The sequence below is a fragment of the Cupressus sempervirens genome, chromosome 6 (assembly GCF_028749045.1).
Source record: "Cupressus sempervirens isolate cs-2001-9-10 chromosome 6, ASM2874904v1, whole genome shotgun sequence".
Classification (NCBI taxonomy): Eukaryota; Viridiplantae; Streptophyta; class Pinopsida; order Cupressales; family Cupressaceae; genus Cupressus; species Cupressus sempervirens.
Genome location: NC_143123.1, coordinates 103896193 through 103913160, shown reverse-complemented (window position 1 = coordinate 103913160; position 16968 = coordinate 103896193). Strand labels below are relative to the sequence as shown.

Here is a 16968-nt window from a genome sequence, read left to right as displayed (position 1 = left end):
CAAATTCTTGTTGTCACTAAGTAAGATATTCTCTGTGAAGTTGCAGAGTGTTTTCTGTGCTGGGCACCTCCAACAAACATTTAGTTGATATTATGCTAAAAACATTATGATCACCGAGTTTCTACTCTCCTAATGCTACTATTTTGTATTGTATGAAAATTGTGTGTCGCTGTCAAAAATTTCATATTTTCATGTATTTGTGCTCATGTGTGAAACTTGTTGGTGCTAAATTTTTGACTTGATGAGTATTTGTGAAAACAAAATTGTCACTGATGCAAGATATTCTTTGCTAACTAAAATAAGGATGACAACTTTTTCTTAATGTTCTTTACAGAATTCATAAGGTACCAAATTCAACCACTAGGTTTTCGGAGGGACGGGTTCCTTATTTCTCCCATAAAAATCATTTGCGAGGGTGTCATGTAATACTGATAATGCTATTAGAGTTTCTAAGATTGAGTTAAGATACCGTCCATAGTGCTGAAAATGGAGAAAATAATCTACTTGCACAGCATTGGTTGTTAATTTGCTTTCTCAATTCACTAACTTTGCTTCATCGGTTTACATATTGTATTGAATTTATGAAATTGCTGCATTTTTATTTGCTATTCTGTGTGGTTAATTCTCTTTCTATAGTTAACCTCTATCCAGCAGACTGTACATAAACGTATTTGTGCAATACAGAATATAGTCATTAGAATATAAAATTTTGACATCATACAGAATGTTGCCTTTCTAATATTTGGTGTCTTTGATCATTGTCTTCATAATGAAAACCCCATACTTGATCACCACCTCTTACTTAAGACCATTATAGTCATCGCTGCTCCTTGATGATTATAGTTAGGTGTTGTCTATGTGAGTTTTTTTGGCTTTTTTGTTGGTTTCCGTACTGCATTCTCTGTTTTCTTGTTTGGATTTGGGGACATCGTAAATTCAGAACTTTTAAGAGTTTCCCCAGGAAAGAGTCAAAATCATTGACCCACCTTTTAATATATCAGACAGACACAAGTTCTCCCAAAAGCTATAAAAAGGTTAGATGTTTTTAAATTGTGGTCAAATTATTTATTGATTAAGTTGATCTATTAACTACCACATACAAGTTTGCGTGGGAATATCCTAATGGACAAAGACCAGATGCAAGAGCAAGATGAGTTTGACAGAAGAGATACTCTTGCTCATCACATCTAAGCCAAAGCACTGACTATGAGGGGAACTTATCAAGTAAGATAAAATTATTGTCGCCAAATTATATTTGTGATTCTCATGCTTAATTTTAAGATGGCATCTTGCTGTTGACATTATAGTTGTATTACACCACACTTTCTGGAAAATTTAAAAAGAGGTATGTCAAGCTCTAAGAAAACAAATTATAAGCAAACATAAAAGAGAACACACATAAATATAATAAAATAAATGAATGCATGTGACAGAATCCAAACAATATCAAAATGAATACGGAGGAAAGTTGCATATATTACAGATTTGAATACCTTACTGCATATATTACAGATTCCAATTACCTTACTTCAAAGCTGTAAGTGGATCTAAAGGTCTGGAGAGTTGATAAAAGCTTTGTCATTTTCAGGTCACAGGGTCGAAATGACATTGACGTAAAATTGGAATCCATGTTACAACTTCGACACGACCATCTGATAAATGAAAATTTAGAATCATCAAACATTTTCAACTTGACATTTATGCACACATTGTAATTCAATATACTTGGAAAGAATAGATCATCTAATGGGAAAAAGCAGCATTCCCTGCCCCTGATACTAAAGGCCACAGTAAGAAGTGTGAGAAAATAACCAGTCTTTCAAGTACTTTCTGAAGTAATCAGCAGAATACAGTTATCAATCTTTGAAGTAAGCTAGGAAATATGATATTCTACACCCTTACTGAAACATTCCTTGTACAAGTTTCCTGACAATACCCAAAATGTTTTATTTTTCCAAGATCTGATTTTTTTGTCTCCTTTATTTTAGGGGATCAAAATACAGCAGCGACTGAATACATACTTATTATAAATAATTCAATCAAAGAATGAATATTGATTTGGTCTGTTATACAAATGAATAAAGTCTTGCAAGGATACTACAGCAATCTATTAAATAATTATTATTTTAACTCATTGTTAAAAAAGAGAAATAATTCCATGTGCAACCGTAAGCTGGGCAGCTGACCTAGTACTGTCTTCCTTTCATGCACACTAATCCTTTATCTCCAATTTCCAATGCTATGAATAAAATTCCTTTGTTGTTCCTACTGCTTTTGATTCATGGAATGGGTCATGGCCTTGACACTGGTATGCTAGCAACAAAAACCAAGTGAAGGTTTCTTAGAGTTTGGTTGGGTGCAACAATGCCTGTGGCTGATAAATATACAAAATCTACATTTCAGAAATCTGTTTGGCTTCTTAATACCCCATCCTTGAATAATATGAGCTGTGATGGGCTTGGTAAAGTGGTGATGTTGTGCTGGAAAGGATAGTAGAGGCTTGAAGAAAACCAAACATTATTTTTTCTTAAACTCCCAACCTTAACTAAAGGTAGTAGCATGCTGCATAGCCCTTTTTAATTTCAAAAATTCCTTTTTCAAGGAGGATGGCTAGCTGTATGGGGGACTCATAAATCAAACAATACCAAGCATTTGAAACCTACCACATCCTCCTTCGAAGGCAAAAAAAACCCCTTTTGGACGCTTGCTGACCTTTTTTATTTGCCGACTGTTTATTAATTTTCCATAGGCTTTTCACTATGCCACCTGTGATCCTTTTTAAAGTTTGACCAACATTGAATAAGCGGTTGGCCACCACAAAATACAAAAAAAATTCCCAACTTTCTACAAATGCAAATTGTAAATTGATTTCATGTAAACCTGTAAATTTCATTGAAGCACAATTTGACTTTCAAATGAAGCCAACACACAAAACCAGAGGGTTTCCACCGTCTGATTGCAGAAGATACAAGAGGGGTTCTGTCCACAAAGGAAATGACTCAAATGCTCAACTAGAGTTCTGCACAAGGGTTTATGAAATTTGGCAGATCAAAGTTCTACCAGATCCTTCCAACAAACACACTTGTAATATCGGATAGACCATTTTGATCAGAGTAACGTTACATTTCTCCTAACAATGGTTTGAGTCTTGCCAGTGCAAGAGAGAAAACCAAGAACATTGGAAAAAGTCTCAAATGATCACCCCGAAGTTGGCAAAGAACAATACGGAAATAACACTCACCAGGGAGAATGCAGACTCCGTAGGAACTTCTGTTATGAGACAGTGATCATATAGATTGGAATCATTGGAATGACATGGGACTTTGGAGGAACTACTTCTATGTGACAGCGATGACATATGTCACAGCGACGGAAGAGAAAGGGTAAAAGCAGGGCAAATAAAAGATTACTCAAATGGTCTAACAGAATGTGAGACAGATGCTCTTTGTTTTGCTCTTGTTGCCTATACTCTTCAATTAGATAAGATAAACTAGGATATCCAAAGATTGGTTGGGTATCAACATTGCAGCAAGAAGTTATGGAATGCTATACACTTTGCAATGCTTAATGTTGGAATAGATATGTTCCTTCTAAAGAATTGAATGTTCGATCGCTTTCATTTGGGTGCAAATCGATACTCATGGCTCTAAATAAAGCCATCTCAAAAACCGTCACAGCCATGGAGGCATTTGAGTTTCCTGATGCAACAAGTGCAATTTATTCTGTGGCATGAAATAGAAAATGTTGATCATACAGACAGGGAAGTAGCAAACCCATTCCAGAGATAATGAATGCTACTGGGATTTGAAAAGTGTGGATTCAACACTTGGTAATTTTGATCAAAGATTCTAGATGTATTTATATCTACATTTGATGTTTGTCAGACTGGCAAGTTATGGTAAACTGATGTTGTACTAAACATAGGAGATAAGCTCCTTAGATAGATTTACAAAGACAATGTTATTAAAAGAAACAAATGTGAACTGGAGACAAAAATAGAAACTACCTAATAAACTATAGAATAACTAAGATGACCATTAAAGAAATATTACAATATTCTCATACCCTCTCTTATGGTCATCGTCTAACTACCCTGCAAAAGACTATACATGTCTTGTGGCCATAAATTTTTGAGAACGTGTTATTGAGACCCTCCTGGATCTGCAAAATGTCAATGGCAAAGAGTTGTCAAAACCCATCTGAAAAAAAAAAGAGAAGGCTTCACCCTTCTTTAGGATGCTCCACAAATACAGACAAGCCTACCACTGACTGCCACAGAGCGGAGTCCACCACTAACTCTCCCAGAATTTGCAAAACTTATAACCAGAAATCATCATAAAACAACCAACCTGATGTTGGATAGCAAAGTTATCCCTCCCTATAGCAAGAGATATACTGAGTACAACTGTCACGATTTTCAGGAAAATTTGCCAAACCCTCCATTTTTTTGCAAACGAGCATGATGCTCCAAAATAGAATGCAAAAGGTAACAATTTTGTAGGAACATATCCCAAAAACCCAAGATTACAAATCATTCAAAAAAAGGTTTAAAAGCCACAAAGGAACCCTTGACAACTTTGCAAAGTACAGAATCATAAAAAAATTTAAAGAAAAAATTAGAAAAACCCGTCAAAATCTTTTCAAGGGACAATTAAGCAGACCCATCAAAGAAACCTTTATGCGACAAAATACAAGAATTTGCACATGCAAGTACATGTAAACTTTGAAAATCAAAGACTCAATCAAACCAAGAAATCACATGATCAAAGTGCTCAACTAGGCTTGCAATTTTTATCAAAAATGTTAAAAGAAGAACCACAAAATTTAAATAAAAATACCTCCAACGATTTTTACTGTAAAAAATCAAAGAATAGATCAGATGAGACTCGAATTTTTCTTAAAAACTCCCCGAATCTTATGAAATCCTATCGACCTGCTCTGATACGATGTTATAGGAAATCGATGTTGTAGGTAAATTGATGTTGTATTAAATAGAGGAGATAAAAGCTCGTTAAATACATTTGCAATGATGATGTTTCTAAAAGAAACAATTGTGAAGTAAAGAAAAAAATAAAAGTTACCTAGTAAACTAAAGACTAGCTACGATGACCACTAAAGAAACATTACAATATTCTAATAGAAAGAAGTTGCCATTCCATTTTTAATGGCCAAGTTTTATTTAAAGACACAAAATAATATGGAACATGCATAGGAAGCGTCACCTACCACTAGATATCCACCAACTCATAAATGCTAATATTTTGTCCTCGTTATGTTTTAATTTATTTCCACTAAATTAAACATTGTATTCATGATAAGATGTGGTCCATATATTTTTATATTGTATTAGACTTTGACGAATTAGTTACAGTAACCAAAGGACCTAGGGAGAAAACTTTTAAATTGGTAATCAGTTTAAAAAGAAAAAGATGACTTCTTTTTCCGAAACCCTGCACTTGGATGCAAGAATGAGAATTGGCTAGGAAGGAGGTTTCAGTTTTCAGTTTTGAAAAAAAGGGAAAATGAGCAGGGGTTTTTCTTTCTGATTATTCGTTGTTGTATAGAGGTGCTGGGATCTTTGAATTTCAGTTATTCTTCAAATAAGAGGCAAAGTAAATCTCTGTTTCATTCATTCTCTTTGCAGTTGTATTATTCCTGTGACAATTTGCAATTCTCTATGATCACTCCATCACAACTGGTTATGAGCATGGAGTTTTTATCTATATGCATACTTCTGATAGAAATCTCTCATTACTTTTTCCTGATTGTAGTTGTTCATGGATTTTGCTCGATCTTTGTGTCATTTATTTTGTTTCCCCTCTTATTGTAAATCCATAACCGCATTTGTACTATGGTGATTGGCAAATACTAGTCGGGTTTTTTCACTTTTTCCTTAAAGCATACCTGAGAAAATCAATAATAGATCTTACGAGGGAAATGTACCTCTAAAATTCAGAAGATTGCTAACCCAATAAGCAATCTCTCCAACTATTAGGTACTTATTGATCTTTGCATCTAGGTTAAAGTGAGTCATTTTAACCATTATTTCCATAAGGCCAATCTATTAACCAACAAGCAATCAGCATTTTTTAAGGGAATAGCATAATAAAGATTTTGTTATTTTGGATATATCCATGGCTTGTGCAATTTTTAGCTGCCTTTTCATTTTAGCTGAATCAGCTTTTTTAGAAGTTGATTAGTTTTGGATCTCCTCTCATGCAATAGATATGACTTCTAGGGTTAGTTTATTGTCATCATTACCTAGAATCTAACTAAAGATTACCCAGTTTAGATTTAATATTGGACAGAATTTGAAATAAATGTGGCATTGCATGTAAGCAGTATTTGCTTAGAGTAGAAATCACCATCAGCTTTTTTATTATTTTCCCATGAAATAGCTTTCTAAAGCTTATAACTGTCATTCTGTAATTAGCTTCTAAAAAATAATTTTCAATCCTACTTGTTGCTGAAATTGTTGTTTATCTACAGCTCATTACTCATTCGCTGAAAATTATTAATGTCTATCTTGCTTCTGAAGTGTCATTGGAATATTATGTATTATTCACCGTGGGCTAAGGTACACTATTTGTGTTTATCAAGTTAATATACCTTAAATTGCAGGTGTTGATTTTAGGAGGATTTCTTGCAGATGTAATGGCACTGCCATTTTATGGTATGTGTTTTTGAATGCAGCAATCACTTTTATTTATATGGAGAATGAGATACGAATAGACATGTCCCTTCGCGGGACATGTCCATTAATAATGATAATCATCCGACTTAAGCTACAAAACTTCAACACTCCCTCCTAGCTAGAGAGGATAAACACATGTTACCTCAATGTAATATCAAGTTAGCAAGATTAAGGATGTAGAAGATTTCCACCAGTTAGATATTACCTCGTGATATCAATACTAATGGCCTCTTGAATGTTAAGTCGCATGACATTCACTAATTACTTAAAATATTCATAAGGTATGTGCAAACACATTCTCAATAATGCTTACCATATGAATAGCCATGGTCTCTTCAAGGAACTTAATCCACCATGCAAGTAATCTTCTATTGTGATATGCTTCAACATAATAAGATGTCCATCACAATATAAGGCAATGGTCTGTTTGATAAACTTAATCCACCATGTAAGATATCATCGATCATTATCTGCTTAAACATCATAAGACGTTCATCATAATAGATGGTGATGGATCTATTTAAGGAACTTAATCCACCATGAAAGTTTACAATCTATCATGATCTGCTTTAGACAGAGACTGTCGATCACAATAGAAGGTCAAGTTATTGAAAAATCATCACCTTTCAATAACTTCTACAAATACAAGTGATAATCATTTGGAAGTCGTCACTTCCTAATTATGTACACAAGGGATAGGCCCATCAAAATCATAGTCATACACAAGGACTTTCTAACTCCCTCTGAATATCAATCATCAAAGCTCCTCATCCAAAGTTGTCTTTGACGAAGTGTCAGACTCCCCTTGGATTTGATATCAATCTTTCTTTTCCTGCAAGAACATTCTTGGAAAAGATCAAGGCAAATAGCTCTTATAATATATATAGAAATAAAAAGAAGAATATTAACATTGATTAGGATGTTAGTAATTTAACTCATGCCTATTACTACCAATAACATAAATAATTGTAACATTACCTTTTTATTTTATATTTTCAATTACAGAAGTAAGATGGCATAATACTCAAAATTTACCTTAGTACTCCCATAATGAATCTCTTTGTTTTTAACAAACATTATATAAAATTATTAAATATCATTTACAATGAATGTAATTATACATATATACATGTATATAATTCATTGCCACATATATTATCCCATATAATATTTATTTGAACTTAGAAAGAAAGAAGAAATAAAGAATAGCTTATACCCACCTTTATAACCATAAGCTTCATCAACTTGTTATGTTTATCCACGTGACCAACTTGCAAGGAAATGGTACCTATTCTGTATATTTTAACTTGTTTGGGTTGGCTCTCAAGACCTTTTCTCTTAACGATCGTGTGACTTCATCCACATTTAATCAATGATTATGGAGTAAATGGCGGTCTTGATAATTGTAACTTGTTTATGATAATAATCTAAATAACTATTTTGGAACATGAAATCAACAAATTTCCTAATAGTTGGCTCAATGTAATTTCAAATAGGAGATAGAAACATACAAGACTCATAATTTTCTGAAACTATCCATTCAACCACATGGTATATCAAATTTGAACAGTAGTAGCCATTGATAATATAACACTCCAAAAATCTGCACCCATTTTGATTTCACTCTATATATTTTCTTCTACTCTCTTGACTATGTTAAAAGTTTAGTATAGGCTGTGGTTGTCATTGGAATCCATAGCACTAAGAAATATATGATCAGGGCACAATACGGCGCTGTCAACAGCATAAATGGTTTTCCATACTAGTCTTTTGGGATTATAAACTTGTACACTGCACCTGTGAGTGGGTAATACATGTTGACCCTAATGGATATCCAATATTGTCAATTAGTGCAAAACACTTAGTCATTTATAAAGCAAAGTTGGTCAACACTGCGACCGAGCTAATCTATCTAGGCCGAGTGATGTATATAATCAGTTGTTGCCGAGCAATAGTTATTGTCGAGCAGATCAAGTGTCGTCAAGTATCAACACATGGGCCAACTGTTATGGAAGTCGACTGACAACATGAAGAACCAGTATGCGTCGAGCATCAAAAAGGTATATGTGCCGAGTAACATAGTTTTGTATAAATGTTTGGAATGGCACAAATATTGATGCAAACCGTTTTGCCAAGTAAAGAAAAATGTTATTATGATCTAGGAGAGAGTAAAAGAGGTAATTACACCTATAATTACGGATCATTAATCCTTATGTAATGAGATCAACCAATCAGAAAATTAGAAGGACTAAGCGGCAAAAAGGATGAATAAGAATCGTTGGTTGAGATCTAGAAACTTCATTTGATGGCTATTTAAGGAGGGTTTTAGACCTAATTTCATTGTTGAGAGTTTAAGGATTGCATGTATGCGAAGCTGGAGGTGAATCAGCAAGTTGTGAAGTAAGGCGACCGAGTAGTACATTAAGGAGTTATTGACGATCTATCACAGAGAGGTGATATCAGATTGTATAGAGGAGATATGTTATAAGAATTCAAGTGCAAACCGAAGGATCAAGTTGTGATACGTTCTAACAGGTGTTTTAGGGTAAATCTCTTAACAGACTGGTCCTAACAGGCCTATGTAAATCTCCTAACAGAGTGCTCACTTAATTGTGTAGTTAAAATCCTTAATCAAGGTAGACTTAACAGTCTTGTAAGCTCTTAATAGGGTATCACAGTGTAGATCATTAGAAGTGATCAAACTTTGTAGCCCTAACAGGCACACTTTATTTCTACAGTAGTGAAGATTTTGTGGGTGTCATCCCCACCACAATTTTACCTTCACCTTGGAGGGTTTCTACATTACCAAATCTTTGTGTTATGTGTTGATTATGTGTTTGTGAGATTTATTCGTGCAAGTAGACTTTAGGTCTGATTTTACATTGCAGTGAATGATTGATTATATACAAAGTCAAAGTTTGATAAAGGTTTATGGTGATAATGTCATAAATGGTTAATGTTTGAAGGAGTACAAGTTTTGAAATTCCTGATTCACCCCCTCTCCCCCCCCCCCCCCTCCCTCTCAGCATCTTATTTTCCCAAATAGATTTCCAACAATTGGTATCAAAGTTGAGGTCTCTAATGAAGAATTCTAACCACTTGAGAGTCAAAGATCTTGGAGATGGAAGCCTACAAGTTGGGAAAGGTTATTGAGAATCAAACGATTGGTTTGCAACTTACATTTGAGCAAGTCAAGGTTGCAAAGGAGGAATTAAAGAAATCCCTAAAGAGAACGAAGGAGATGGTAATTCAACAAAATGACACAATACAAAGAAGAAAGCATTGAAGACCTATGTGATGAAGGCAGATCTAGTGAAACTAATGCAGCAATAGCAGATCTATTGGAGAAGAACAACATTCTGAATGAAGAAATAAAAGCACTGAAAAGAGATAATGAAATCTAGTCGGTGAGGTTGTCAAGTGACTAAACAAAAGAAAAAGGTTGAAGAAGACAAGGTAATGGTGGATGAAGATAAAAGGCAAATGGCTACAAGTCTCGATGAAAGGATCAATGAAGTACAAAGGTTGATTCACAATCAATTTGACATGGTTAAATAGTTACTAAGTGCCAATCATGAGATTGCTAGGAAGGTGGAAGAGATTAAAAATTTGAGATCTGAGAAAAATCAACTGAAAGATGAGAAAGAAATCATGGAAAAAATGAACAAATCTCGAGAGGCTATGGGGCAACTTGATAAACAACTAAGAGCACAAAGAAGACCTCATGACACTACTGGACTAGGTTATACCTAGTTCATGTCATTTACCAAGCAAGGAGAGTCATCAAAGCATGCAGAACAAAGAAATGCTAAGAACAAGAAGCCTACATGCTATCACTATGGAAAACCAGGCCATACAAAAAACATTTGCAAGAGCAAAACTGGTAAGTCAAATCCTAAACCTAAATTCAATGGTAATTGTTTCAATTGTAACAAGAATGGACATCAAGCACATGAATGTAGATCAAAGACCAGTGAGACACAAGATACATCTAGATTTGAAGGCTACTGTTACACATGGTCAAAAGTATGGTCATAAGAAACAAGACTGCAGATCTAAAGCAAAGAACAATTGGGCACCTAAAGGCAAAGGCAAAGCAACTAGGCAAGGCAATACTATATATTGGGATTACAATACTTGGGTCAATTGTCAGTTATGTGGAAAGTATGGACATAGTGCAACAAATAGTGCAAGGATACATTTAGAGGAAGATAAGGAAACTGGAAGAATTTTGGACCAATATGCTTTAACTGTTAGAAGATCGGTCATCTAAGTAGAGACTGCATGAACCGAGCACCAATATCAAATAATAAAGAGAACAATGGAAAGACAAAGGTCAATGTAAGGTAAACAGTCAATACTAAAGAAATGAGAACTCGGATGAATAGAACCTGGAAAAAGAAAACTGAAGGAGAGTAGTTCAAATGGTGAAGTTGTGATCACCCAATCCAAAGGATTTGGTGATTCCCCCACCTCAAACTAAGTAAAGAGGTATGTATGGAACTGTATTTCAAATTGTTAAATCATAAATCAGTTCCTAAGATAGTATAAATCAAGGTCTAGATCAGCATGTAAATGCATGTACAAGGATAGATTAGAGAATTGAATTGAGTAATGTACTTTGGTGATGAGTTGAAGTGTTAGGGATGAACAAATATCAGCATTGGAGTCTTGAAAGTGTTGTGCAACTGAGTTACAATATCAGTTATGACCGAACTATGGTTTTAACCGAGTATGAGTTTATAAGTATGATGACCGAGTTTCCCTGCAATGGTTGAGACAATTGTAACTCACCCACTATACGTACGGAGAATTGATGAGGCCCTAAAATTTAAATTTCCAAGCTATATAGTGAATTTATAAGTCATTTCTATCACACAACATTCAAGTTTTCTAACAGAGCATTGAGTTCGATCAATTTGTGAGCATTTGAGCAAGATTGTGACAAATTTGGTCCGTGTCATCGACAACTGAAGAGAATCAAGGGCAGTTGCATCAAAGCCGAGTTGTGCACTATTCGTGAATGAACCCTAAATTAATGAAATTGGATCAAGCTCATCCACAACTTAGAAGAAAACGAAGTTAGAGGTTAGTAACGCTCAATTGGTCAAAAGTACTGCTTGTCCCCCACCTAAATTTAGAGTGTATCCTGAAATTGCGATGAAGGTTGATTCCTCGAGTGCCCTGTCATCAATCCCACCTAGGGTAATCATGATTCACAATGTGAGATCATGTTATATGTGCAACATAGGAGAAGTTGGAGAGTATGAGTTGAGAGCAGCCTATGATAAGTTGTGAGAGAATGGACAACTAAAGGAAGAACACAAGAAGGGTGTCGAAAAAGGGTTGACTCATGCCCTAAACTTTCCAAGGAATTTTTAAGTTGAATGGATCAAAGAAGTTTTGAGCCGTGTGCATGATATGAAATTATGGTTGGAGAATGGATCAGTGGAGGTAACAAAGCAGACTATTCATCATGTTACAAGATACGCCGTCACAAAAAGGGTTAAAACCATTTGCTATCAAGGAAAATATGCAATTGAGGCCAACACGCTCGCTAAATGGAACAAAAGAGGAATGTCAATATCTACCATTAGGAATGCGGAGATTGCATTTATTGTCAGAGTCATTGCACACACACTTTACCAGTCAAGCAGGCCTAATAGCGTGCCATGTGTTGCAGTAGATTTGGGATGGAAGATTGTTAAGAAAGATCACAATTATGACCTTGTAGATCTCCAACTTGCACAGCTAACAGAGAATTTGGGAAGTATAATGAAAACGAAAATCAGTTTGTGCAAGTTTGGATCTTGGATTAGTTGTGTTTTCTTTTATGTGCAAAACTCATTTCCTACCATTGGCAATGTAGTCTGGGGTAAGAAGAAACCAGTGACGCAACAAATTAATGAATTCATAAGTCAAATGGTCGACAATTTTGAGACCATTATGGATGGTTACTTTGAAGAATTTAAAAGGAAAATGAAGAATAGGTCTAGGATACCACAATCCCTTGTAGACAAATATTATGATGATATATGTTTCTTGGTAAACACTGATTTCACTTATGCACAAGCAGTTTTACCTAGGGTTGCATGGTTAAGACCTCTACCATACCAGGTTAACATTGATGAAGTCACAGTAGCAATCATTGTATTGATGGCTGAGGAAGTTGACAAAAATATCGAGCCATTCGGCAGGTATGAGTCAACAAAGGTGAAGATTACTGTTCAAATTAATGCTCCTAAGCTGAATAAGAAAAAAAAGGCTATGATTGAGAACTTGAAGAAAGTTTTGGGAGGAGTTGAGCAAGACATGCCTTTACAGATTTTTGAAGGTAAAGGTGAAGACTTATCCAATGCAACTAAAGAGGAACATATCGATGAAGAAGAAGCTGAGAAAAAGGGCAAAGAGATTGTTGTTGCCGAGCCTCAGGGCAGCAAAGGAAAGAAGAAGGAAGCTAAGCCTTCACCTACCACACAGATTGTGACTAGGCAAAGAAAAAGGGCAACAACAGCTCCAGTTGCTGAGACACAAAAGAAAGGAGTGATAAGAAAGACAAAACCACTTTTAAGGAAAAAGCCTAACAAAAAGAAAGAACACCTTTGATGAGGCAGAGCCTAGCAAACAAACCAAGAAATCAAGGAAAAAGCTCATCATGCCTAAGGACGATGAAGAAGAAGAGGAGAAGATTGATTCAAATGATTTCAGTCAATTCAAGGTGGCAGTGCATAAAAAGCCCCAATCTATCGACGAGGTATGTGAAAACATAAGGGGAAGTATCGGGTTGTCTGGATTTCATTTTGTAAAATACATAGTTACACCACCCTGAGAAACGGGGGACGACGGAACGGACGGGGGGACAAAAGGGTCTTTATTTGGGGACGGTTGGGGGATAGCGGGGGGACGGTGGTGGGGGATAGGATGGGGTGTGTATATATGTCATGTTCCCATATTTATAAAATTTTATAATATATTAATTAATAATAGAATAAATAATAATTAATAATAATAATACGATTTATTATTAATATAATAAGAAACTAATAATAAATATATTGATCAATATAATCAACATGATAATAATTGTAATTAATAAATATACTTATAAATAAATTATTATTATAATATCATATTCATAAGATCATCTTAGAATATATTATATTAATATATTTATTAATACGAAGATAGTTAAAAATATGTTATTAAAGTAAGTGAAACAAATTAATAAATAAAATAAACTACATAAGTTTATACTAAAAACCAAACTTAAATGACTCAATGGTTAGTCGTGACCATTACCTATTATACGTGAGGCAACAAAGATGGAGTTTAGACGCCAAATATATGAAGACCCAGGCATCCATTAGAGATGGGGGAAAAAAGGAGGATTCACATACGCAAGGAATACATTCCAAGTCTTTAGCGATATAAATATTATCCGTTAACTATTGATTAAACTGGCAACTGTGTGATATGGACTGTACACAAAAACAGGGAAGAACAATCATGCACAAAGCAAGGACCCATCAATAGCCATTTGTTATTTGGGGGCACTACCCATTGGAAGGATATCAAAGGAGTGTGGTTTGTAACATACCGCCGCAAATTGGAATCATACCCTTTCGAGTATTCTAAGTAGGGACAAGCCCAATGATTTAGGGGCATGTTTGATACAGGAGAATGGAAAGAGCGGAGCAAAAGTGGAGTAATGTCATGGCCATCGAACATATTACCTTGACCAACATCGATCTTCCTCCCAGGAACCGTCAACAAGCCACCTTACAAGCATGTGTACATTCCACGTTCAAGCAAAAGGAGCTCCAAAACCGAGTAAAACAGGGGAATAGGTTAAGCCCAATCATCATTGAATCCAATTCGCTCTAGAATAGTAGATATGATAATGTGAGGAAGACAACCAAAGCAAAGAAACATGAAGGTATCTAAACAATATAGTGTGGTTTGGAAATGTCTGGGAAAGGTAGAGAAGTTTATATAAGATATCTAGACTAAACACAGAGTCCTTCAGAAGTACGTCACAATCCAATCACCAATAATACACATCCAGGCACAGAGGAGACTTCGTAATCACAGTCAGTTCAAACGGGTCAACATATGCATCAAGAATATTGGTACATGTCATAAATCAAACATAAATATATATAGCAGGCTATGCCAAGGCGGTCAAGTAATTGCCAACATAAGAGTTGGAGATTTCATATAATTTTCTCTAGTATCTGGCAGACATTGAATATATATAAAGGGCATCATCAAATATAGTCGAGAGAATCTCACTCAAAGAAGAATATTACCTTGGCAACAAATAAAGGATTAAACTGAGATTCTAAGATTCTTCAGCATGAACATTCACATTCAACATTATTGAAGCGACAATGCATTAGGAACATATCCAAATTATACATATAATAATTACTGAAGTTATTGTTTGGACTATCAAATCATTCTATACAATCTCAAGCAATCAATGAATCCTTGTCACAATTCAAATATATTTGTATCAAACAAAGAAATTGAACAAGAAGAGATGTCTTGAGATGGAATTATAAGAATTTGGTCCAATTCTTAGAAGACCAATCATCTAGTACCAATCTATTAAGCTTGCAAATCAATTTTAAGAACATTGTCCTTAAATATCCAACATCGTTGGCCAGGGAACAATATATATATATATATGGTACTTTAAATGCTAGTTCTGAAAAGATGTGTTGCAATATAAGATATAAAGATGTAAAAGAGTAAATACTTGAACATTGGAGTGAATTGGAACATTGAACATTGAACATAAATAGTCTAATCAGAAAATAGTCAACATTAGGACGTCCCCCATCCTCAGTGGAGGTGGCGAAATCTAGTGGCACTGCTGAGGACGGAGTCCCCAAGTCTCCGGGACGTGGAGCAAAAAGGGGGGGAGCACCCCCGTGTTGCTAGTAAAATCGTGGGGCAAAAAGGGGGGTTAGGGAGGGGCAGACGCATCCCCGTGTTACTATGGTAAAATATGATAAATTGAGTAAGGTAGATAAGGAAAAAGTAGAGAAGGCAGTTGTAGATATGATGGCAAAATTAAATATATGATAAATTGAGTAAGGTAGATGAGGAAAAAGTAGAGAAGGCAGTTGTAGATATGATGGTAAAATTTGAATATACACCATTGGAGTTGAGAAACATGACTCCAGATAAATTGTATGAAAGAATTGATCAACAATGGAAATTTGCACTGAAGACCGAGAGGCAAATAAGAGAGTCGCACTTGCCCAAATAATGCCTAAATTGAATAAAAAGCAGATTGCTAAGGCACTAAAGGATTACAATAACAAATATATTCCTAAAAGGAGAGCATTTTTGGTCTTGAAGAATAAAGTTGAAACTATCATAGAGGAGAGTAAAGTGTTGTGGAAAATATTTTTTGGTTTGATACCAGATGATAGATAGATAGATAAAAAATTGAACGTCCACGAGGCTAAAAATAGCCTATGTGACAGCAAGATAACTCAAGTAGACTTAAGTAGCACTATTCGCTTCTTGTGTAGGATGATGACGAGTCCACCCAATTGCTCAATGTACTCTTCGTTGAATAGGTTATGCCAAGAACTGTCACATATAGTATCCGCAAATTTATCTCTGCTATCCTTGTAGGTCTCACATTCTAAAATAAAGTGCTATTCAGTTTCCACTTTCCCAAAATTGCAAAATCTGCAAATTCTCTCTTCCCAAGCCTCCTTTGGCCTCTTCCAACGCCCAGTCTCACAACGAAGTTGGTGAGAGTTGGTTCTCAGTTGAGCAATAAGAATTTTAGCCCTCCAAGAAATGTTGGCTCCTATGTACGCTTTTTGGAGTTGATCACAAGTGGGGTTGAACTCATTTATATAATATAGTTTCTTCCTCCCGATCTCTCTTCCCCAATTTCTTTTCTCCATAACAAAGACCTTTATTTCTTTATTATTTGTGGGGCACATATTGAATTGAATATTCTATTTACTCATCCATTTGATGTTTTGTTGCATCCATGTCCTTTTTCGCTTACATAGTGTGTCACTAAAGACAACTTTAGGCCATCTATCCTCTCCCATTTTTTCAATTCTTTTTAAATAGCTTAGAAGGCAAACCATAGCAAGTGCCTCGATAGGAGCAGCCCCCATTTCACTTAGCATGATATCAAATGGAACAGTGCTTTTGATTTTAAACTCGCTTGTGATCAAGTGCTTTTGGATTCCTTCGATTTGCTTCCATTGTGCTATAGTAGTGTTGCTGGCCCATAA

The 16968-nt window shown here is 35.2% G+C and overlaps 1 protein-coding gene across 1 annotated transcript in view; it reads right to left on the bottom strand.

Annotated features, from left to right (window-relative positions):
* Positions 1-16968, bottom strand: part of LOC149551457 (uncharacterized) — a 154287-nt gene that overhangs the window by 98671 nt on the left and 38648 nt on the right. The window contains exon 5 of the mRNA XM_089786966.1: positions 1524-1652. Within this exon, the coding sequence (XP_089643092.1) occupies positions 1524-1652 (129 nt within the window). The remainder of the gene's footprint in view (positions 1-1523; positions 1653-16968) is intronic.